Source organism: Lithobates pipiens, unplaced genomic scaffold (genome assembly GCF_037356315.1).
Source record: "Lithobates pipiens isolate NorthernLeopardFrog02 unplaced genomic scaffold, aLitPip1_a1.2 Scaffold_16, whole genome shotgun sequence".
NCBI classification, from domain to species: Eukaryota; Metazoa; Chordata; class Amphibia; order Anura; family Ranidae; genus Lithobates; species Lithobates pipiens.
Window position 1 is genome coordinate 41997043 of NW_027507748.1, and position 25786 is coordinate 42022828.

Consider the following 25786-nt stretch of genomic DNA (forward strand, 5'->3'; position numbering starts at 1 on the left):
ATATCCAACGGATTTGGTTGTCGGAATGTCCAACCGTGTGTACAAGGGCTTAGATTTTATGGCTTGGTTTGTGCTCTGACATGGGCTGTTAACTGTGGGACCTTATGTAAATCGGTTTGTACCTTTCTAAATCATGTCTAATCAACTAAATTTACCACAGGTGGACTCCAATCAAGTTGTAGAAACATCTCAAGGATGATCAGTGGAAACAGGATGCACCCGAGATAAATTCTGAGAGTCATGGCAAAGGCTGTGAATAATTATGTACATGGGGAACAAACTTCTTTCACGTTGTCATCATGAGGTATTGTTTGTAGAATTTTGAGGAAAATAATGAATTTATTCCATTTTGGAATAAGGCTGTAATATAACAAAATGTGAAAAAAGTGGAGCGCCGTGGATACATTCCGGATGCACTTCCCAGAAAGGGACTGACTTCTCGCTCATCCAGCTAGCAAGAAAGCAACACATGGAAACAGAAGAGTATTTTCTTGTTTTCCCTCTATAAGGAGAATGCATCAACAACAGGATCACTAGTGTGAAATGGCCCTTTGAAGGAAAGGTTTTTGAGAAAAGCGATTAAAGTGGTTGTAAACCCTTACAACCAACTTTGACCTACAGGTAAGCCTAGATTAAGGCTTACCTGTAGGTCCAAGGAATATCTCCTAAACCTACAGTACACGGTTTAGGAGATATGTGCCGAAAGACAGGCACCACTGTCTATGGCGCATGCGCCGTAGACAGCGGCACGCAGGCGCACTGAGCACCCCGCGGTCAACGGCGATATGGCGCGAGTGTCGGCTCCCGTGCGCATGCGCGGGAGTGACGTCATCGCGGCTTTGCCAAATGACAGCAGCGGAGCGGCGAGACCCACCGAGAAGATGGATGCGCCGGACTACAGGGGACAGCGGTGACTTCGCTGGCTCCTGTGTCAGGTAAGTGACACATAATGGACTACTATGCGATGCATAGTAGTCCATTATGCTTTGCGTTTGCAGGGAATGAAAGAGGAAGTAAACCCATCAGGGTTTACTTCCTCTTTAATTTCCTACTTCACCAAGTAACACATTTATTGTGAGATCAAAGGTCTCTTTCCCATCAGTAAACAGGACTGTGTTCTTACCAGTTACTTCATTCAGCTTCATAATCGCTGGCTCTTCGTATGTCTGGATTTGCTTCTTGGCAATATTTTCAAATGTTCTGAAATTTACAAAGCCTGTCATCTCTCGGCCTCGGTGCTGCTCCTCATAGACCTTTATGTCATCTCTCAGGTCCTCAGCATCTGAAAATGAAAAACAGTTGCAGATTTTTCTTCTCTTAAACTCAATTAAAAATCATTGAACAAGATTTTAGAATCTTATTAATGTAAATAATATGTATCATGTGCAGTAAAATATTACAAAGGTAACCACGTTGTCAAATGATTGTATATATATATATTTTTTTTTTTTAAATAACAAACATGTCATACTTATCTGCTCTGTGCAATGGTCTTCTTGGGACCCACTCTGCTGAGTGCCCACCATAGCAAGCTGCTTGCTATGGTGACACTCCTGCGGCCACGCTCTGTGTGTCCATTGACATACAGAGTGTGGCTTGGCCCCACTCCCTGCTGCTGTCTCTGAGCCTATTAGGAGGGAGAGAGCAGAGAGAGACGTTGCTCTTGTGCACATCGCTGGATCAAAATCGGGCTCAGGTAAGTATAAGGAGTGGGGGGTGCTGTACTCAGAAGTTTTTTTTTACCCTAAAGTGATTGTAAAGTTTTTTTTTTTTTTTTTTTTAAATAACAAACATGTCATACTTGCCTGCTCTGTGCAAGGGTTTTAGACAGAGCAGCCCCCATCCTCTTCTTCTGAGGCGCCCCGGCAGCGCTCCTGGCTCCTCCTCTTTATCGGGTGCCCCCACAGAGAGCCGCTTTCCCTGGGGGCACCTGTGTGGGCGAGCTCACGAGTCCCGCTGCTGCATCCATAGACACAGACAGCAGGACTCAGCCCTGCCCCCCGCTCTTGTGTTACTGGATTTGATTGACAGCCAATGGCTCCTGCTGCTATCAATCTATCCAATGAAGACAGCGACTGAAGTTGCTGGGTTCATGCTCGTTGCTGGATGATCAGGTTCAGGTAAGAAAAAGGGGGGGCTCTGGGGGCAGATGCAGCACAGAAGGTTTTTCACCTTAAAGCATAGAATGTATTAGGGTGAAAAACCTTGAGGGTTTACAACTCCTTTAATATAGAGAATGCATTAAGGAAAAAAAAACCTTCAGCCTTTAGAACCACTTTAAGCCCTTGTACACACGGTCAGACATTCTGACAACCAAATCCGTTGGATTTTGTCTGACGGATTTTGTCCGAAACTGTTGCATACACACGGTCGGACAAAGTTGTTGGAAAATCCAATTGTACATAACATGATGAAGTTATTTCGTTACGACGGGACTACATTCAGGCTAGTAGCCAATAGCTTTGGTCTAGGAATTTGATCTGAGCATGATCGGAGTATGTCCGATCGGATCATGTTGTCGGAAAATTTTACGGACAAGTTGGAAAACTTGATCCGTCGGATATTCCGACGGAAACAGTCCGATGGAGACGACACACAGTCGGATTATCCGACAAAACGGCCCGATAGGACGCATTCCGTCGGAATCTCCGACCGTGTGTACAAGGGCTTAGACCTATCCCGTTGTCCCTGTGAAGCCCCTAGGATGAACACAGGCCTTGACTTCCTGATAAAATACCAAGCCTTTGACTCTGATTTAAAGCACCTGTGCAAGATAAAGAAAAACCTGCAAACATGGCCTGTTGGGGATACGCGAGGACAGGGTTGAGAACCACTGATCTAAGCCACCTAGCAATAGGGAAAGGAGAGGCATACTGCCTCTTACAGGGACCTTCATAAATGACCAAAAGGGAGTCATTCCATTGGAAAAAAGCCATAACCAAGAAATAAACTCGAACAGCTCACAGCACATACAAACAATAGACTGATATCCCCGATATCAGCGATGAACCAGTGCAGGGTAGAGAAATGGAAGGATGATGCCCTGATGAAGAAGAAAGGAAGGATCCACTTTATATAGAAAGGAGGCCTAAGACTTGAAGACCTTTTCTCTGGCATGTGTAGGACCAGAAAAAGTTCTTACATGATTAGGCCACTAGCTCAGACACTCACCTCGCAGATGTGATGGCAACAAGGAAAGCTAGCTTGTGAGTGAGAGTAGACAGAGGAATCTCTCCTATAGATTCAAAGTGGCTTTTGAAGAGAGCCAACAGAGCCAAGTTGAGATTCTATGTATAGGCAGGGCCATCTTTAATATTGATTGGACCCTGGGCAAAATTTTTCTTGGGGGCCCTCTCCCCATGCAGTTTCGCTCTCCACCTGCTCTGAGACATACAATAAAAAGCAGCTAGACTTGAAATCAATTTACTGAATCAGATCAGGCAGCTATTGCGATTGGTTGCCAGAGGTCTCAGTGTATCATTACCGCTCACTGACTGGTTGCTAGAGGTTACAGAACACATTACAGCTCACTGGTTAGTTGCTAGAGGTTACAGCACATGAATTCTGCTTGTTGATTGGTTGTGCTAGAGATTACTGTGGATATGACCTCAGGGGGGCATGATATACATATCAGTGCCGCCGGCCGCCTCTACTTACATATGAATGCTGGTAATTTACATGTAAACACAGGGTCTCCATGTGAGTCATCTGGGACACAGGACAGGACTAAAACCTCAAGGGGCGAGGGAATTTAAACCAGGATAGTTGGCAAGTATAAAGCAGCTGCTTTGGGCCCCACAACAATGACAGGGCCCAGGGCAGCTGCCCCTTTTGCCCTGCCTTAAAAACAGCCCTGTGTATAGGTGGATCTATGCGAGTGACACCCTGGATGAATGCTTTCACTAAAGGAGATGCAAGCGGTCTGTGAATTGGAAGGGCAGAGATCTGGTGGTACTAAAAGCCAAAGGTTGATCCAGAGCAGACTTTGCATGTTCCTAGTCAAGGAATTTCATTTTTGGGATGTAGGTTCCTAGCCTACCTTTCTCCTCTATTTCCTATGTTTCCCTTCTTCCTTTTTTTTTATCCATAATTCATTAGGTACATGTTTAAAGTACAAGAGGCATTTGAGTGACCCGTCCTTACTGAGCCTCTCCATGCAAAGGGGTAGGCAGTCTGATTTTACGTATCATTCCTGCATTTTACTGGATTCTTCTAGAAGTATAGTTCACCTGAAGCTTCATGTTTGAGTCTCATGAGAATTATGCTATGTCGTTTATACTCTAGCTTTCGTTGTCACACATTGTATTTTCTTTTGGGACTTTGCCTGGCCTGATGTTTTTCTCCCCTTCTTATAAGTGGGGAATTGTGCATTTCTTTTTCACCTTATGTCTATTGTGCCTTTGTTATATATTATGTGGTTTCTGATTAAAAATGATATTCAACCATAAATTCCTTGCCTAGCACCATACAAAGTACTCTTTGCAAGTGAGATGCTAGATAGTCTCCTATCTTGTGGGACCTCAGTTTCAACATCCAATCAGATAAAATGAGTGACCGTGAAGCACAGTGGTAAGTTGATCTTTGGAACAAAAGATCCCATGTACAGTTTGCCGAGTCTGATGAGATCTGAGTACCACACTCACCTGAGCCTGTTCGGTGCCACGAGTAGCATCGAAAAGACCTCCATTTTGATTCTGTGAAACAGATGAGGAAGGGGTCTCAGAAGTGGAAATGTGTAGTTTGAGTTGAACTGATCAAACAGGATCCACCAAGCCATCCCCTGCTATGGCCAAACAATGGTTGGATCCACAACTGGAATGGCCCATTTTCTAAAGAAACTCCTCCTCAACAGGCTACTGCTAAGCAAAATGCTTAGGAGGGGTAACCAATTTGTCCTGATTACACCAGTGACCATACAATACAGCCTTCAGTAACAAAAGTTTTAACAGGTTGGGACTTTCTGAGGGCGCCTAGAACTGGTGACCTCAGAGGATTCAGACACAGGTTGAGAGAGAGAGACACTGAGAAGGAGGAAGTACTGGTGATTAAGGATGAGCTCAGGCTGGTTTGCAACCACACATGCAGAGCCTTCCAGGATGTCGGCACTGCACAGCGCTAATCCCAGGCAGTGGGACATTTCCCAATCTCTACATCCGCGGATCGGGAAAATGACTCACTGCTTGTGATAAGCGCTCTGCACGTGCGGTCGCAAACACGCCTGTGCTCATCCTTACTGGTGATGTTATTGGACAAGCTAAAATACTGCAGCAGCAAAAGCATTTTTTTAACCACTTCCTTACCGGCATGGGCGTCCGCAGAACTTTTTTCAGGGGGGGGCATAATTTTAGGGTCACCCATTTTCGACAATGTCATTATCACATTATCGTGGTCAGAGGTTGCTGACGTAGTACAATCCCTAGGATAAGTAATGCATAATAGCCAACAGAACCTCTTACCAGACCCAGCCAAACTACAGCAGTGATCCCTCTGGCTGGACGATCGCTCACTCTGGGTTCTCCGGGGGCGACTCTGGCCAGTAGTCTAGCATGTCTGTACCCTGGCAGTGGCCCAATCTTTCTCTTTCTGGCGGTGCTGGGCAGCGTGGCTCTCTCTGGTGGCGCTGGACAGCATGGTGCTCTCTGTTCGCACGGGGCAGTGTAGCTCTCGCTCTGGTGGCGCTGGGCAGCGTGGCTCTGTCTCTGGCTTTTGCCCAGCACACTCCTCGTCCTTTTTCCTGTAGCACTCTCTCCCTCAGCTTTTTTCCAGTTGCAGTCTCTAAATCTCTCTCTTGATCGAGCTGTAGCCTCCTCCCCGTGGAAAATGGGGCCGCCAATCTTTGGGATTACATGTCCCATGATGCTCTCCTCTCCTAGTCGCCTCTGATTGGCCCTCAGTTATGGCCAACAGGGAAGGAACGTCACAGGCAGGAAGCTGGCAGGGGAATCTGGTGAGAGCCATCATCTCTTCTCCCAGACAGGAGAAAGGGGGGGCGACCAGGGGAAACCTCTGATATCCCGCAGCTCGCCTTTCTCCTGTCACAGCGTCGTCGAGTTCTCTGCTGGACTGAGCAGGGTAAAGAGCCCGCAGTCACACTACACTGATAGGGGGGCTTGAAAAAACCTTGATGGTGTCACCCCACTGGTGGGTTGCACATGGGTGGGGGCTGCCCGCACTCCAATAGCGATGGAACTATGTTGAATTTAAGATCTGATCCCTGATTCCAGGGGGGGGCACTTGACCCCCCTTGCCCCTACCTGCGGACGCCCATGCTTACCGGGCACTTAAACCCCCTACCTGCCCAGACCAATTTTCAGCGCTGTCACACTTTAAATGACAATTGAGTGGTCATGCAACACTGTATCCAAATTTAATTGTTATCATTTTTTTCTCCACAAATAGAGCTTTCTTTTGGTGGCATTTAATCACTGCTGGGTTTTTTATGGGTGGTAGCAATGGGCACTGGTAGGTGACACTGATGATGAGGCACTGATGGGCATTGATAGGTGGCGGTGGCACTGGTGGGCACTGATTGGTGGCTCTGATATGCACTGGTGGGCACTGGCAGGCGGTACTGGTTGTTTACAGATGAGGTGTCTGTGGCTCTTCCTCCAGCCCCTTACTCTGATCAGCCGAGTCTCATTGATTCAGGGGGCACGCACGCAGCTCTTGCACTGGAGGACGTCATATGATGGCGTCCCGGCAATGTAGGTCCGCACTGTAGCCGTCATTCGGCTATAGCGCAGACGTGAGGAGGTTAATAATACATGCTGGAGAAGGAGGGGGCTTTGAGAGGCAGAGGGTGGCAGATGAAGGGGTGTGGCCAAAAAGCTGAAGTTTTTAACAAAGTGGAGTTTTTTGTTTTTTTTTAAGAATTGGAGGAACAGCCCTGGATAAGGATCCAAGGGGTTCTACAGGAATCAGTTGGAAGGCCAACACCGGCACCACAAGGAACCTACACTCTGTTCCAACAGTTTTGTTGCTTTTATACCATTTTATATATCATACTATATATTATTATAGAATATGCTTTAATAATATACAGGTAGGTGGCTCTAAATTAGTGTCTTGCAGCAAATGTCCTGCTAGAATGCCAATTTGACACACAAATCTGTAATGTATAATCCTATAAGCATAAATGCTATCAAAAATTATTTTCAGGCAAACAATAACAAATGAAAAACATTTTTTTCTTTAAATAATGTTGTTTTTGTGCGCTTACATAGTTCAGCTGAGTCTTTGAGACTTCTTTCCCAGGTATTAAAGAGCCTTCGCATGCTGGTGAAAAGCTTTAAATTTCCTTTGCTGACCTCATCCTCCCCATGAACGGATTTTTTAAGTTCCTCTCCAAAGTGATTAATTTTCTGTTAGAAAAAGGATAGATAGAAACATATCAAATGGCATTGACTTTGCAGATGTTCTAATATAATATATACAGGAGAGCAGAAGTGGAGCTAACAAGTCACAGGACCCTCATGTCAAGTATAAACTGAGGCCGCCCTTCACTTTCACCATTTAAAAAAAGAAAGGTAAGCTTCCCAACTATATAGCCAAATGTTTGTGGACACCTGACTATTACACCTGTATTAGATTGTTGGACATCCCATTCCAAAACCATCGGCATTAACACAGAGTTGGCCTCTCATTGTGGCTATAACAGCTTGTACTCTCCAGAGGGGGGGGGGCTTTCCACAATATTTCAAAGTCTGCCTCCGGGAATTTTTCTCATTCAAAATTTTTAAGGAAAAGTCCTAAGGTAAACAAGAAGACCTGGCTCATAATTGGTGTTCCAATTCATCCCTAAGGTGTGCGGTAGGCTTGAGGTCATGACTCTGTGCAGGCCACTCAGGTTTCTCCACACTAAACGTATTCATTAAGCTCATTATGGAGTTGGCTTTGTACACAGGGACACCATTATGCTGGAAAAGAAAAGGGCCTTCCCCAAACTGTTCCCACAAGGTTGGAAGTACAGTTGTCTACAATGTAATTTGTATGCTGAAGCATTAACAGTGCCCCTTTCTTAGAGTTCAATTTGGAAGGGAATTTCACTTACTTTTGGCCAGAGTGGTAGGTGTGATAGTTAGGTGTTCAAAAATGTTGTCCATATAGCATATTCTATCAACCAGATGTTTTGAGCAGAGAGGAGATAGAGGTGATTAAATAGACTTGCACAGACCATGGACTTCAAGATACGGTGATTGAGTTGCCTGCTTACAGGCTTGACTGGAAGCATAATTCCTAATATCCATCTATTCGCACAACTAAGAAATCCGTTTTTTACAGCTAGATTAGTATTAGATAGTTAGTGTACTTCATTTGCCTACCTAAACTGTTTTTCTGACAAGGGTGATGACAATGGCTGCTAGTATCTTTCATATTCCACATGAGAGTCCACCTCTAGTACTCTACCCTGTTTACTGATAATCAGGAGCTTCATCTAGCCTGCTTGGAGATTTCTGCTACATGGAACTCTATGGACACATCTTCTATGAGCAAATCACCAATTCTTGCTTTTCCTTTCCACCTGGCTCTGTGATGCCGTATTGTGAAGTTTTTTCAGTGGGAGCTTTTGGTTCTTGTTCTGCATGAAGAGCTTCTATCTGTAGTTCATTATTAATATAGTAGACGAATATCTACATGAACCCTAGCAGTTCCTTTGGGTGGGTACAAAAGTTTTTTTTCACATTTGCTAACTGCTTATCAGCGGCTGAAAAGCAAGATCCTATACTAGGAGTCTACATCAGGAGCTATTCTGCTAAGGACATCGGAGGCCTAACCCCCAAGCGTTGGCTCACTAGTTATGGCCTAAGAGCCCATCAGGAAACCCCTAGTCTACAAGATTTACATTGTTAACTGCATCCCATCTCCTGGGGTTGCCAGCCCGGTCTTACATGTTCATGCCAACTACTTAGCCTCAAGGCTGCCAAGCTACTGGATTTTTGGTGCAAACAAGAGACCCGCCTCCACCAAAACGCTGGCCAATCTAACCCACCAGAGCACCACGATCTCCATGTGAGCCATATTTCACTAAAGAGTCCCCAGGTATGGGCCACTCATTTTAACTGTCAAGGAAGAGACTGACTCATTGTTTTTCTTCCTACATTACTGAATATGAGCTTGCATAAGCCAACTTTTTTGAACACACAGCAAACTACTCAGTTTCACAGCATCCCATTCTCTGCCCACTATGCACAGTCTCTATTAAATAGCCCTCCAGGTATCCTGGTCTGGTCCACTTAGGGGGAAGGAGAATTCTGGCATTCCCCAGACGAGAAAAGTGTTTGGTATACTACCCAATATTTGTTGTCTGAACCTTCAATACCCATGAGGGGTTTAGTCAAGAACACTTGTACTCTCTCTGCTCCCTACTGCTGATCAACCTCACTCCTCACAACTCCACTACTTGGAGACTCCTAGTTGCCAAACTAAAGACTATCGCTCAACCTAAGTAAGGAAGCTACAGTAGGATGCTACATGAAAGGAGAATGGCAGCTGGTGTCAGGAAGAGTAGGTCAAGCATCTGCAAGTAGGTTTCTGAGACCATAATAAAGACTGTTTGTGAAAAAAGGCCCACTTCCCCAAGCCTCTAGTAGTTAGAAATAAAAGAGATGCTGTGGTGGTGGAAATGAGTGATGGTCACGGTACAAAGTGCTGGGAGCAAAGGGCAGAAATATTGTGATAGCAGTGGGAATCACTCATGTGGTCAATGCCAGGTCTGGCTCTGATATGAGAAAGCAAAGCACTGCCTCTACCAAGATGGCCACATCCATACCTAGACAGAGCACAAAACAAGGCATGGGTAAGTTAATAATGAAAGATTTGCTGCACGGAGCCTCCAGATTAACCTGATCACTAGTCCTTTGTTTTGGCATAGCTTCCAGTGTTTTCTTTCTCTATAATATGAATGACAGTCTGTTTTATATCTTTGCCAAGCTGATGCCCTTTATTGGATTTCACGTGTTGCTGCAAAAGTTCATACAGTATGTGTTAGATTAAAGTAAATACAAATTCAGCATTGGCATTAAGGTTACCAGATCATTTTCTGGCCAACAGGAAAGCACAGGCTTGTAGGAGGAGGTTTGGCAAATTTTAACCATGGATGTATCACTCTGTAGCGAAATTGAATATCTGAACAGGCACCTTGTGGTCGGGGATTTATGGACCTGTGAACCTGCACTTACATTAATGAGACAGGTAACTTTTTCCATTTCAGACTCTGGGACCCCTGTGCCAATCATTCTCAGCCTTTCTATTGCCTCCTTGCGTTTCTCTTTGATCTGATTCTCCAAAGTGGGTAAACTTCTCTAAAAGTAAAAAAAAATAAAAAATATAGTTACAAAACAGAAAATTATGTTTAGATCAGAAGCCTAGTGCATAACCTAATTGAACTCCAGGCAAACAGGTCAAGGCACAGATGAAAAGCACATAAGGAAACTATTTTACCAGCCAAAGGATTTGTATTTGGTGCCATCCAGGAGATCCATCCTATGCCTGGACAGTGAAAGGAGAAGCAGCAGATTGATGAGCTCTTGCTCTCTCCTGCTTTCAGGATGCTCCTTACACTACTGCAAAGCTGATTGGCTTTTTGTGCTGTTTCCCCATTTACCATTCTGAGCTCTGCTATGGACTGCAAGACTGATGCTTTGTAACTTTTTTTTTTTTAGGTAAGTATATAAAAAAAAATCTTTTAACCACTTGCCTACCGGGCACTTTCAGTTCCTGCCCAGGCCAATTTTCAGCTTTCAGTGCTGTCTCACTTTGAATGACAATTGCGCGGTCATACAACACTGTACCCAAAATACATTTTTACCAGAGACAGATAGAGCTTAGAAATATATTCTAAATATATCAGCTCACGCTAGTGGTACAAACAAAAAGTGAAAAAATTATAAATGAATAAAAAAGCAGCTGCTATACACAAAGTGCTAGACCAGGGGTAGGGAACCTATAGCTCTCGAGCCAGATGCGGCTCTTTTGATGGCTGCATCTGGCTCTCACCTCTCAACCCGTGGATTGCGTGGTGTGCCGATCCGTGGATTGAGCCCATAGGAAAGGCCGCAGCTTCGGCCTAGCTCCGGAGCTGTGGCCATCTTGGTACACCCGGCGGCGGCCTAGGTGAGCGGCGCGCTGACATCATCATCACCCGCCTCAACTGCTCGTGGATCTGCCTGCCTGTGTAGTGGTAAGCAAGCAAACAATCGTAGGGGAGATGTGGATATTACAGTGGGGTAGATGATGTGGATATTACAGTTATAATTGAAATTAGTCGAATTAATCGATTAAAAAAATAAATAATTTGTTTTAAACATATTGTATGGCTCTCACGGAATTACATTTTAAAATATGTGGCGTTCATGGCTCTCTCGACCAAAAAGGTTCCCTACCCCTGTGCTAGACACTTGAAAAACATGTAAATATAAATATAGCACTCTCAAACACAATAAGTGAATGAACAACAATAAAAATAAGTAAACCAAAGTCCAGAAAAGTGACTGCAAGTGATCCAATCCTGAAGTGAAGAAAGACAACAAAATGCTTCAGAGATATTCAGGTGTACAGCACCCCCTCATGTGTCCCCACTCACCAGATTGTGACAACCCCCAGCTTTTCAGTCTGGTGGGTCACTTTAAGCTTTGTAATGGTATTCAGGGATAGTGGATGTGGTGTCAAATCATCAGATCCAGAATTTGTTTATGAAGTTCTCAGCAAACAGGTACCCAGAAGTAAAAAGGATAGAACTAATTGTGAGGTACCATTTAAAAAAGGTTTATTGTACAAGGGAGTGGGTACTTACAACAAGTACGATCAAAACAAGCCTCAAACATGGAGCTGTGAGTATAAAAACGCCATTACTGGCATGCGTTCCACGTGACTGGAAGTGACATCAGTGATTCCGGAAATTGCATTCCGGGCATCAATTCCGGCACCACAGTGATTCTGGAAAATCTGGGGGTCGTCGCAATCTGGTGAGTGGGGACATCTGAATATCTCTGGAGAATTTTGTTGTCTTTCTTCACTTCAGGATTGGATCACTTGCAGTCACTTTTCTGGACTTTGTGTGGTTTACATATTTTTATTGTTGTTCATTCACTTATTGTGTTTGCGAGCGCTATATTTATATTTACAGATAGAGCTTAGAGACAGGTGTGCTCCATCCAGGAGACACACGTGTGCGCCCCATCCAGGAGACACACGTGTGCGCCCCATCCAGGAGACACACGTGTGCGCCCCATCCAGGACACACACGTGTGCGCCCCATCCAGGAGACACACGTGTGCGCCCCATCCAGGAGACAGGCGTGTTCTCCATCCAGGAGACAGGCGTGTTCTCCATCCAGGAGACAGGCGTGTTCTCCATCCAGGAGACAGGCGTGTTCTCCATCCAGGAGACAGGCGTGTTCTCCATCCAGGAAACAGGCGTGCGCCCCATCCAGGAGACAGGCGTGCGCTCCATCCAGGAGACAGGCGTGCGCTCCATCCAGGAGACAGGCGTGCGCTCCATCCAGGAGGCAGGCGTGCGCTCCATCCAGGAGACAGGCGTGCGCTCCATCCAGGAGACAGGCGTGTGCCCCATCCAGGAGACAGACGTGTGCCCCATTCAGGTGTGCGCCCCATACAGGAGACAGGTGTGCGCCCCATCCAGGAGACACACGTGTGCGCCCCATCCAGGAGACACACGTGTGCGCCCCATCCAGGAGACACGCGTGTGCGCCCCATCCAGGAGACACGCGTGTGCGCCCCATCCAGGAGACAGGCGTGTTCTCCATCCAGGAGACAGGCGTGTTCTCCATCCAGGAGACAGGCGTGTTCTCCATCCAGGAGACAGGCGTGTTCTCCATCCAGGAAACAGGCGTGCGCCCCATCCAGGAGACAGACGTGCGCTCCATCCAGGAGACGGGCGTGCGCTCCATCCAGGAGACAGGCGTGCGCTCCATCCAGGAGACAGGCGTGCGCTCCATCCAGGAGACAGGCGTGCGCTCCATCCAGGAGACAGGCGTGCGCTCCATCCAGGAGACAGGCGTGCGCTCCATCCAGGAGACAGGCGTGCGCCCCATCCAGGAGACAGACGTGTGCCCCATCCAGGAGACAGACGTGCGCCCCATCCAGGAGACAGAAGTGCGCTCCATCCAGGAGACAGACGTGCGCTCCATCCAGGAGACAGACGTGCGCTCCATCCAGGAGACAGACGTGCGCTCCATCCAGGGGACAGGTGTGTGCCCCATCCAGGAGACAGGTGTGCGCCCCATCCAGGAGACAGGTGTGCGCCCCATCCAGGAGACAGGTGTGCGCCCCATCCAGGAGACAGGTGTGCACCCCATCCAGGAGACAGGTGTGCGCCCCATCCAGGAGACAGGCGTGCGCCCCATCCAGGAGACAGGTGTACTCCCATTAGGTGACAGGGGTGGGTTCCCGTCAGGAGAGGTAATCCACTCGAGAGCCAGCACTTCAAGTTCCTGGGAGGGTTTGTTTCTGTAGGGTGGGGGGCCTATGATGCTGGGAAGGATCTACTGTTGAGGGAGGGGGCTATTGTTGCTGGCTGTGGGAAATGCTATTGATGCTGGGAGATCTATTGTTGCTGGTGGGGGGTCTAATGTTGCTGTGGTAGATCTATTATTACTGGAGTTTGTATTTTGTTGCTGGGGAAAGAGGGGGTCTATTGTTGTTGTTGAGGGGATCTATTGTTGCTGGGGAGGTCTATTATTGCTGGCTGCAGGGGATTTATTTTACTGGTTTTCTTGTTCTCATTAACAAATTCCATACAAAATTACTTAGCACCACAAAATGATACCTGGTTCTGTAAAAAGGGTAGCACTGGGAGATGCGGGTAGGGGGTGGAACCTAGGGATGGAGCTTGGACATGGGTGGGGGGCTGAGACAAGAGGTGATTCAGAAAGGGGGGGGGGGGGTACTTTCACCTTCAGTATTCTCATTTAGTATTCTCATCAGTATTCTCATTCAGTAACCCCATTCCTTTTCACTGATACAGCCACAGCTGAAATGATGGTTTGTAAATTACTTACACTGATATGATCAACAAGTTCAATGGTCAGTTTTTCTGCAAGTGATGGGATTGTAGCATAGCCTTCATTTAACAGAACACTGAAAAAATAAAAACAAAATATGGCATTAATTCCTTTGGGGAGCTTTGTAGTCTTTCGTTCATCCAAGTGTGAATTGTATAAAATTTTCTTATTTCTAAAACCTCGTACACACGATCGGATTTTCCGCAGACAAAACCTCTGACTTTTTGGGCTCCTTCTGCTAATTTCGTGTTAGTAGAAGTTTGGTGAGTGTTGATTCGCGCTTTTCATTTCACGCTTTTCATTTCCAACTTTTCATTTAGCGCTTTTCATTTAGTGCTTTTCATTTAGCGCTTATCAGTTCGTGCTTTTCAGTATGTTTCTGAACGGCCGTTCGTCAACCAGACATGTTGCGGAATCGGAGGAGATAACATGTTATTTATTATTAGCCTTGGAGTTATTGCTTTGACCCAAGTCCAGTCCAGGAATAGGAGGAGGATTTCTGGACCAAAAATCGGTTGCTTTAATAATCGTGACCAATTATGTCATATGCCTTTGCTGCGGAAGCTCCAGGAGAATAATCTGGATGATTTTCAGAATTATCTCTGGATGATGGACCCCTGCTTTCACCAACTATTGCCATTGTTGACCCCCTATATTAAGGAGCAGGACACATGCATGAGGCTTTTATTTTATTTTTTGGTTGAATAATAATGATTTGATTTGTTATATTTTCTATAATTTTTGGATGCATAGAATGCACTTTTAGGTTAAGTTCTATTGGCACATACATGTCTAATTTTATTTGTTTTCTTTTTTTAATGCACAATAAAAAACATTGTGTAGAATAATACTTGGCTGTGTGTTTTACTTCAAATGACAGTTTGGGAGTAGGCAGTTACTTTTAAAAAAATACAATGTAAAATTGACAAGGGACACCAAAACATTTGTATCTTTGATCTTAAAAACTACGGGATAATAGTGTTGTGGTAACTTGCCCAAAAAAAGCAAAAAAAAAAAAAAAAGAAGCATAATAATATTATTCTTGAAATCGCTAGAAAAAAAAAAAAGCCTTTGAAAAATTGTTTGCAGTAACTCCATCAGTATCACCAGCAAAGCAGCTTTGTTATTATCCCATTAAAGAAGAAGAGAATTGTGCGCTGCATTTGGAGATTTCATAATTTGCCACGTCATGAATGTTGATTCTCCTTTACGAATGCTAGTTTACAAGACCGACCGCTTCTGGCTTGTCTTTGCTTCTGAGCATGCGTGTTTGTACTTTGAACTTGTGTCTGATGGACTTGTGTACACACGCTCGGAAAATCCGACAATAGACATTTGTCCACGTAAAATTTTAAAACCTGCCATACAACATTTGTTTGCGGAAAGTCCGACAACAATTGTCCGATGAAGCGTACACACGGTTGGATTTACCACCAACAGCCTGTTATCGAACATTTCCCGGCGGAAAGTCAGATCGTGTGTACTCGGCTTAAGAGTTCCCTTCACTGGAACTAAGGGGCTATGCCCCACCCCGAAAGACAACCCCCCACCATAACCCCCCTCCACCAAATGATTCGGACAAGACAAGAGAATAACTTTTGTTTGAGGTCAGGCCTCTTGTTGGACAAGAAGACCTGGCTCGCCGTTTCTGCTCAAATTCATAGTTCTAGGTGGGCCAATCCAATATTGAACCCTATAGACTTAAGCCGCGTACACACGGGCGGACTGTATGGCCAACTTAGTCCGTCAGACAATCCGACGGACAGTCCGTCCTACTTTCGAATGAACGGACTTGACCACACACGGATGAACAAACAGTCCGTCGAAAGCTTGCGCGATGACGTGTACAGCACGTACGACGGGACTAGAAATAGGAAGTCCAATACACAGCAATGCAACCTTTCGCCGTGTAAATCCTTTCTGAGCATGCGCCATACTTAGTCCGTCGAACTAGCCTACTGACGAGCGGATTGTCCGCTGAAACCAAAGTAGGACGGACAGTATTTCGAAAATTCCGAAATACTTAGTACGCCAGACTGCAGGCTGAAAAAGTCCGCTGAAGCCCACACACGAGCGGACTGTCCGCTGAAATGTGTTTCGACGGACTAAGTTGGCCAGACAGTCCGCCCGTGTGTACGCGGCTTAAGACTGGGATGGCATTAAAGTTCATGTGCGTGTAAAGGCAGGCGTCCCGATACTTTTGACAATATTGTGTATACAGCTATGAGACTATAGGCACACTCGCACACCAGGAAGTGCACCGCTCTTTAGGGATTCGATAAAAAAGGGATGATTTTTCAGGGTATGGTTCAGTTAGGTGCAGTTAACATGCTAAGATGCTCTCTTTACAAATCTTCACTTTTTGAGTTCAGTTTCATTTAAACAGATGGTGAGAACTAAACCTAAATCTCTCTGAAAATGAAAGGCATTTGGCAGTTGTGAATTAAGGCCAAACCAGGTTGGCCAAACCATGTTGTCTTCGGTAATAGTGGGGAGATATAATGCAAGTGTTGCAAGAACAGTAGATAGTATTCCCAGTCCAAATTTGCCATCAAGCCAACTGGTGATGTGTCCCGGCAGCTAATATACACCTGAATATATATTTTTGCTCTTATTAAATACAGCAGGGCATATAATCAAACATCGTCTGTTACTAAGAAGACCAAAATGATTGTTACTCTACCCAAAGTGTTCATGGTTTTCAAAGAAATCTCTCTCGTTCCTTATGGCATCTTCTAGACAAACGTTATCCATGATCTCTTTCTGTCCGCGACACTTGACAATCATATAACCTTTCCGGAGTGTGTAGACCAGGTTTCTCACAATGTTGACAACCTCTTCTTCTGCTCCTTTGTCAACCAGGTCAGGCTTGGTCAAGATCCCTGCGAGAGAAGTTACAGGAAATGTTCAGCATTATCAAAGCCATGAAGCCTTCCTTCCCTGTCTAAAGATATCCAATGGCACCCAGCAGTTATTTCATGCCAAGGTGCAGCATATGAAAAATATTTATTGGAACGGCTTCTGATAGCTAAAGTGGTTGTAAACCTCAGACATGTAATCTGAACAAAGCATATCCCTCTATAGTGTGTACTTGTCTCAAGCCAGAGCATGAAGTGTGATTTTCTGCCTGCTGCCTCCTTCCTCTGCTATCACTATCCTTCCTCTGAGTCACTTCTGACAAGTTTTCCTGACACCAAGAGGATAATGGTGACAGGGGAGGGAGCTCCAGCTGATTGACAGTCTCAGCTCTGTTCTTGTGAGCTGTATGAAGGGGGAGGTGGTATCTTTTACCGCTAATCAGTTCTCAGAGCTCTCCTCACTGAGCTCTGCAGAGTGTAATTCCGGCTCTCTGTCCCCCCATTTTTTTTTTTTACCTCTCAGACAAGATTTATAAATTCTGAACTTTGCCCAGCTGTAGTGAAGAGAAGACTGCAGATAACAAGGTATAACCTACATAGGAGGATTTGTTTCATCTCTGTGTATCACCTGAGACCAGTCACTTCACTGGGTATATCTAAGCCCTTGTACACACGGTCGGACATTCTGACAACCAAATCCGTTGTATTTTGTCCGAAACTGTTGCATACACACGGTCGGACAAAGTTCTCGGAAAATCCGATTGTACATAACGTGATGACGTTATTTCATTACGACGGGACTACGTTCAGGCTAGTAGCCAATAGCTTTGGTCTAGGAATTTGATCTGAGCATGCGTGGCACTTTGTCCGTCGGAGTAGGCTACACATGATCGGAGTATGTCCGATTGGAGCATTTTGTCGGAAAATTTTATAGACAAGTTGGAAAACTTGGTCCTTCGGATATTCCGACGGAAACAGTCCAATGGAGACCACACACAGTCGGATTATCCGACAATACGGTCCGATCGGACACATTCCGTCGGAATCTCCGACCGTGTGTACAAATGCTAAGGGTTTACAACCACGTTAACTAGCTCCCACCTGCCGTATAGTAAAATGATGGTGGGCAGGATCCGCTTTCATAATGACGTAGCTCTTTACCCATGTGATCGGCTGTGTCCAATCACAGCCGATCACATGTAAATGTGGAAGTGACTTTTTTTTTGGCTTTCATCACCTCACACTGACAGAGTGCGAGGAGAGCCAATCAGTGGCATCTCCTCTCAGGGGAGACCTGTAAAGTTAATCAGGGCACTGATCATCAGTGACCTAATAATCAGTGCAGCCCCAGCAGGGCCTATCAATGACACCAATCAGTGCCCATCAGTGACACCAATCAGTGCTGCCTTTCAGTGCTCATCAGTGCCGCTCATCAGTGCCACCTATCAGTGCTCATCAATGCCCATCATTGAGGCATATTAGTGCCTCCTCGTCAGTGCCACCTAATCAGTGCCCTCCAGTGCTGCCTCATGAGCACACATCGGTGAATGAAAAATGACTTATTTGCAAAATCTACTGACAGAAACGAATGCCCCATACACACGAGCAGAATTTCTCTTGGAAAAATCTTGGATGTTTTTTTTCCAACGGAATTCCACTCAAGTTTGGCTTGCATACACACGGTCACACAAAAGTTCGCTGAACTTTCAACCGTCAAGATCGCGGTGACGTACAACACTACGGCAAGCCGAGAAAATGACGTTCAATGCTTCCGAGCATGCATCGAATTGTTTCCGAGCATGGGTAGGAATTTTGCGCATCGGAATTGCTACAGGCGATCGGAATTTCCGATCTGAACTTTTTCCGTCGGAAAAAATCGAGAACCTGCTCTCAATCTTTTGCTGGCGGAAATGCCGCCAGCAAAAGTCCGAAGGAGCATACACACGATCGCATTTTATGACCAAAATCTCACATCGGTCTTTTGCTGGCGGCAATTCCGATCGTGTGTACGCAGCATAAGAAAAAACTTTTTTCGGTCTTTTTTTAGCAAAAAATTAAAACCCAAATAGTGATTAAATAGCAGCAAAATAAAGCTCTATTTATGTGAAAAGAATTATAAGAATCTCATTCGGGTACAGTGTTGCATGACGGCGCAATTGTCATTCAAAGTGATGAAAGCTGATAAAAGTTGGCCTGAGCAGGAAGGGGGTGAAAGTGCCCGGTACTGAATCGGTTAATGAAGTAAAGAAGGCAAAACTTTTTTTTTCATTTCTGATACAGTAAAAAGGGTCAGATCTCTTGTTTGTTTTTTGTTTTTTTGCCCATCTGTGTCCCGTTGGGGAGATTTTCTTTTACTCTCCTTCTTGATTATAATTATCACAGGGTCAAATAGAGAGGGGGAATTTCCCTAAGGCCGCGTACACGCGGGGACTGTTCGGCCAACTTTGTCCGCTGAACAGTGTTTCAGCGGACAGTCCGCCCGTGTGTGGGCTTTCAGCGGACAGTTTCAGCGAACAGTCTGCTGAACAAGGTTTTTCGGAATTTCTGAAAAACTGCCCGCTGAAACCTTGTTTCAGCGAACAGTCCCCTCGTGTGTAGGCTTGTTCGTCAAACAAAGTTCCGCGCATGCTCAGAAAGAATTTATACGCCGAAGGTTGCATTGCAGTGTATAGGACGTCGTTTTCTAGTCCCGTCGTACGTGCCGTTCACGTCATCGCGCACGGTTTCAGCAAACTGTTCGTTCATCGTGTGTGGGCAAGTCCGTCCATTCTAATTTTGAGCGGACTGTTCGCTGAAACTGTTTGACGGACAAAGTTGGCCGAACAGTCCCCGCGTGTGTACGCGGCCTAACAGGGACACAGAAAGCATTAAAAAAATGACTGCTGTTCCATTCCCTCTCCACTCTATCCAAATATAAAAAAATAGAAATAATTTTTCCCTTAGTTATAAGGAAAAACCCAAGGGTCAGTTCACACCATAGAAACGCAGTCTGGATGTGTTCCAGATGCTTTTCTGCATGCACGTTTTTTGACGCATTTTTGATGTGTTTTAGTGCGTTTTTGATGCGGTCCAGTGCATTTCCTCCCCCCTCTTTTTTCTTAACCTTAAATAAGGACATGCGTGTTCCAGTGCACTTTTTATGTGTTGTACCGCATTCCAGTACAGTCTAGTGCAGGAAAAATGCAGCGTGTTCTACTTCTTTATTCCTCGAACTGCAAGCACTGGTGTGAACTATGCCATTGAAAACCATATAAGCTACTTTCCATGCGTTTTTGATGCAGAAGAAAAAAAAGGCGCTGGACTGCATGTGGTGTGAACTGGCCCTTAACCACCTATGGACCGCCAGCCGCAGTTTTACATCAGTACTTTGAAGGAGGATATCGTTGTTATGGCAGCAGCTAGCTGCTATAACCCCGGTATCCTCTTCTTCAGCGGGTGGTCCGCTACAAAATAAAAGTGGTCTCTGTGGCAGATTCATCGCAAGATCACTTTTATCGGTGGTGGGAGAGGGCCCACCCTCCTGCCGTGCTTTGGTGTCCTCCACCGTTTACCGGAGCCTTTGGTAGTGGCGGAGGCGATCGGGTCTTCTCTCGTGTTAGGCATGGAGATGAGTGAGGGGAAGATGGCACCCACCCGTCTCCATGACATTGCAGGGAGGAAGCAAAGTCAAAATGTCACTTCCACCCATAGCTCTTAAAGGGACTTTTTTTTAATATATTTTTTTATTACATTTTGGGGGGGGGGGGGGGGGCAACATGATTTTTACTTTTAAATAAATTAATGACAAGCTGCTATTTGGTGGCAGGTAATATTGACAATTCACATCTGGTGGCAAGTAACAGTGACAAGCTGAATCTTGTGGCAGGTGACTTTGGAAGTGGCAAGCTGAATCTGGTGGCAAGTGATAGGCTGAATCTGGTGGAAGTTTACGTGGCAAGTGGCAAGCTGAATCTGGTGGCAGGTGACCTGGCAAGTGACAAGCTGAATCCGGTGGCAGGTGACCTGGGAAGTGACAAGCTTAATCTGGTGACAAGCTGAATCTGGTGGCAGGTGACCTGGCAAGTGACACGCTGAATCTGGTGGCAAGTGGCAAGCTGAATCTGGTGGCAGGTGACCTGGGAAGTGACAAGCTGGATCTGGTGGCAAGCTGAATCTGGTGGCAGGTGACGTGTCAAGTGACAAGCTGAATCTGGTGGCAGGTGACGTGGCAAGGGAAAATCCACCTCTGGTAGCAGGTGATGTGGCAAGTGACAAGCTGAATCTGGTGGCATGCGACATGGCAAGGAACAATCCGCATCTGGTGGTAGGCGACGGTGGCAACTAACATGATCAGGTCTTCCTCTGATTCTGATGTTACATTATGGTGAGTTGAACTATTTCATTCTATATTACAATGTAATAATAGAAATAATGCGCTTCAATCCTCCTGACACCATATCAACCATGGTGGCGTGATAACTGAAGCACCAACACCAGCAAATACCAACGACAAATTGTCCACGAAAACCTGCATCCCGCATTGCGCCTCCCCAGGGTCTTGGCATAATTGTATTTTATGCAGCCTGTCCCAAAAAAGTTGGGGACCTCTGATCTTGGGGCAGTCTACAAGAAAAAATATATAAACTGCAAGTCAAATGCTGCTTGTAATCACTAGAGGCAAGATACGAAAACTTCAAGTCATTGGAAGCTCAAGTGCTGTATCTAACCCCAAGGGGCAGTCTACAAAAACGTCAAGTCATAGCCAGGTCAAGAACTGCATCTAACATCTAGGGCAGTGATGGCGAACCTTGGCAATCCAGATATTTTGGAACAACATTTCCCATGATGCTCCACTACACTGCAGAGTACATGAGCATCATGGGAAATGTAGTTCCAAAACATCTGGGGTGCCAAGGTTCGCCATCACTGCTCTAGGACAGTCTGCATTTGTCTTCATTGATCTTCATATCTCTTGGCAAGGTATCAAAGCAAGTTGATTTTCAATAACAGTTATTTTTTACCTAACGTCCTCTGTCCGCTGGGGTCCACAGTTTTGGCCATTTCCAGAGCCTCCGTTGTTGCAATATCCACGTTACTGGGGACCACAACCAAATTTATGGTCTCCTGCTTCTTAATGTACTTGCTGATCATCTGTTTGATCTAGAAGAACCATGACATTTTTCAGTTAGCTGTTTGCGGTATTGAAAATGTGACCAAAAGTAATTGGGTTATGCAGGTGAAATTACTAGAATGGGTCATGTTTGGTGGTGGCCTGCCTGCCAAACACAATGTTAGGTTAAGGTGGGAGGTAAAAAAAAAAAAAAAAAAAGTCTCAACTGCCTGCTTTTTACAGCAACCTGACCGTTTTAATGAGGCTTTAGCACTCGGTCAGCAGTTGCAGTTTGCTTGCCGGGGCCTTTACCATGCAATTGAGATCAGTTCATAGCTCCCAACTGTCCCTGATTTCGAGGGACTGTACCTGATTTGGAACATAGTCCCTCTGTTCTTCTTTCCTCCTCATTTGTCCCTCATTTTGGTCTGATCTATATAGTTGTATATAAAATGCACTTTTTTTATCTTGCAAGAAGTGTTTCCTATTGCTAAATCTTTCATCCAATTTCTAAATTGCTGCATTTTTAAATTCCAAAAGCCAGTATAAGGACCGATTCACACTGCTGCGATGCGGGAACCCTGCAAATCCACTGCGGGTTCCCGCATGGCTTGTCTCCCGACGGCTGTTCACACTGCCCTAGGAGAACTGCTAGGAGTGTCAGTTAAAAGTTAATGACACCCCCAACTCAGTTTCGCATATCGCAGTGTGATCTGCAAACTCAGCCAGGAATCAGAAAGCATGAGTGTGAATACCCTTGCGATCCGATTCTGCCGTGGACCAAAAAAAGGGTCCTGTGCGAGTTTCGTCCGAATGTGATGCAAATTCAGCCATACGGCTGAAATCGCATCGCAACAGAGATCACATGCGATTTGCACTGCAGTGCGGTGTGAATCACATGTCATCTCAGACAACCGTGTGAACCAGCCCAGAGGCTTGATTCACACCTATGCATTTTTAGTGCATTTTGCAGATTTGCTCTACAGAATGTGTTCCATAGGAAACTATGTTAAATAGGCTGTAGTGCAAATCTGCAAAATGCAAAAAGCACTTAAAATGCATAGGTGTGACTCAAGTCCAAGGCTGGATTCACACCTATGCATTTTTAGTGCTTTTTGCATTTTGCATATTTGCACTACAGAACGTGTTCCATAGGAAACCATGTTGAATGGACTGTAGTGCAAATCTGTAAAATGCAAAAAGCACTAAAAATGCATAGGTGTGAATCAGGCCTAAAGGGATAGTAGTGGTAAAAAAAAAAAAAAAAAAAGACTCGTGAATTGAACTCTTTTTTTTTGTTTTGTATAATTCTCCTTCAGGCTGGATTCACACGTATGCATTTTTAGTGCTTTTTGCATTTTGCAGATTTGCACTACAGAAAGTGTTCCGTAGGAAACCATGTTAAATGGACTGTAGTGCAAATCTGCAAAATGCAAAAAGCACTAAAAATGCATAGGTGTGAATCAGGCCTTAATGGATCAGTTTGAGATGTTTGGATCACAAGTGTATTTGGCTTGCAATTGACTTCCTTCTGACCTGAAGTTGACCTGCATCTAAAATGCATCCATCTGCCTATCCTATGTGAGGCCATATGATACAGTATACGTAACAAGCAAACCTTATGTCCAGTATCTGCCTGTTGATTGCCTATGGCGACCCGTGTGATCCCCGGGAGATCAATCAGAGTCAGGTCTGGAACATTCGGAGATATTACTTCCAGGGTTATAAGTTCATCACTGACCCCGCTCCCTGCACCAGCAATGAAGTCTTGAGCTAGGAGAGAAAAAGAAGGAATTGGCAAACAACACAAAACTTTACTTTAGGAGAGATGCCTGTATTGAGCCGACAACAAGTTTTGACGATTGGCATGCCTACAAAATGCTCATTTTCCTCTATGCTACAAAACGATCTGTAGCATCATCAGCAGTACCAACCCTCACATTTCCACCACCCACTCATTTTGTGTACAAATGGAAACTACCTTAAATCTGTTATTCAACTCAGCGTTGCATAATTTTGTAATAGTATAATGGTTTTTAACAAAGTAAAACTGGTGTGGTTGCTTTTGGGATTGACACTTTTCACGGCAACTAATTTCTCACGCTACAATTTACAGGTTCAGGTGATTTTTAAGTAGACCTTCACCATAGACCTTCACCATAGACCTTCACCATACAATCAATCTGCTTTCTGCTTGATCTGATGTTAATGCTCCGGGGAGCCCTCTGTTCAGGTAAGACCATTACTGAACGAGGTGGAAGAAGTTAGCTCTGATTTTCTGAATGGAAAACCAAAGCTAACTGGTTATTATGGAAGACCCTACAAATGACTGTAGAAAATGACTGCAAGCGCAAAGAATAATTACCTTATCTAAGGAGAGTCACTTCTACTAAATGTCTCCTGCCATCTCTTAACGTGTACTATATGCATAGCTCCCAATGGTCCCTGATTTCGAGGGACTGTCCCTGATTTGGAGCTTGTTCTACATGCAGGTGGCAGTAAGTTCTAATGCATATCAGCCTGTGATTTTAGTAGCCAAAAGTAGGTGTATTAAAGAGGTAGTAAACTCTCCCACTCTGATGCTTCTTTTCATTTAGTCCATTATAATAATTATCAAACTATAGCCACTGTAATCCAGCCCAAATTGCATATTATTTAATGTTTAAAAAAAAAACTTTTTTCCAGGGGTTAGGCAGCGCCATCTTAAGTATTGTTTTCTGAGTCCACAGTGGAGTGTATTTCCGCCCTTACATTGAGCACTTCCTGTACTGTTAACCAAGCCTCCTTCCCAATCCAACGTTTGTATGGCAACCCTGCTTCCCTGTTCATAGCTGACTTGTTTTATTTCATAGTATTTACTTTACTACCGATTGTCTAACGTTTGCCTTTGTCAGTCTTATCAGCTTCAACTGATAAGACTGCAGTAATTGCCAGGTTTATACTGCATGTGATGTTACATGGTGTGTAGGAGGAAGCTCTGTATGATTCTGCAGCCTTCTGGGATTTCAGTGTCGCGTGCCGTAGGAAGTCCTGATAACAGTTAGATAAGCACATAGAAAGTGTGCTGTAAATCAGGGGAGATCTGGGCATGCTCAGTGACGTCTTTCTAAAGAAAAAAAGGATTACAACAATACTAAGCAATTAAGGAGATATCTACAAGCAATGTTCATTAGGGTTTTTTTATGCTCATTTACATGGGACAAAGTTGTGGGGGAGAGTTTACAACCACTTTAAAAGCTCACACAGTGGAGGGCGTCATCTGAGTGCAGCAGATGGAGGCGATAAAATACATTGAGTTTCATTTTGAAATTTGTTGTTATCCTTTGGTGGTCCCTGATCCAGACCTACCCAACCCTGATCGACCCCGTTGTTTGTTATTTGGTATATGGTTGTACAAAACTTCTATTCTGGCTTGATTTTTCCTTTGCACTAGGCTTGTTCTTTACTTGTTGCTTTATTGTTTGCTTTGCCCTTGTCCACAGTACACGTCCATATTGTCATAGCTCCCAACTGTCCCTGATTTGGAGGGACTGTCCCTGATTTGGAGCAATGTTCCTCTGTCCCTCTTTCCTCCTCATTTGTCCCTCATTTTGGTCTGATCTATATAATTGTATATAAAATTAACTTTTTATCTTTCAAAAAGTGTTTCCCAGTGCTAAACTTTTCATCCAAATTCTAAATGCTGCATTTGTAAATTTTAAAAGCCAATATAAAGGAATAGTAGTTAAAAAAAAGCCCTAGATTTTATAAACCTTTTTTCAGGTTAATTCTCCTTTAAGGGGGTATGGCAGGGGGTGTGTCCTATGCCTACATGTGTTT

At 44.8% G+C, this 25786-nt stretch overlaps 1 protein-coding gene across 1 annotated transcript in view; it reads right to left on the minus strand.

Annotated features, from left to right (window-relative positions):
* LOC143981733 (interferon-induced GTP-binding protein Mx2-like) overlaps window positions 1–25786 on the minus strand; it is an 87128-nt gene that overhangs the window by 30863 nt on the left and 30479 nt on the right. Inside the window, exons 6-12 of the mRNA XM_077479783.1 lie at window positions 23586–23740; window positions 21879–22017; window positions 16704–16902; window positions 14018–14096; window positions 10179–10301; window positions 7220–7361; window positions 1124–1282 (exon numbers count right to left, since the gene is read on the minus strand). Coding sequence (XP_077335909.1) covers window positions 1124–1282; window positions 7220–7361; window positions 10179–10301; window positions 14018–14096; window positions 16704–16902; window positions 21879–22017; window positions 23586–23740 — 996 coding nt within the window. The remainder of the gene's footprint in view (window positions 1–1123; window positions 1283–7219; window positions 7362–10178; window positions 10302–14017; window positions 14097–16703; window positions 16903–21878; window positions 22018–23585; window positions 23741–25786) is intronic.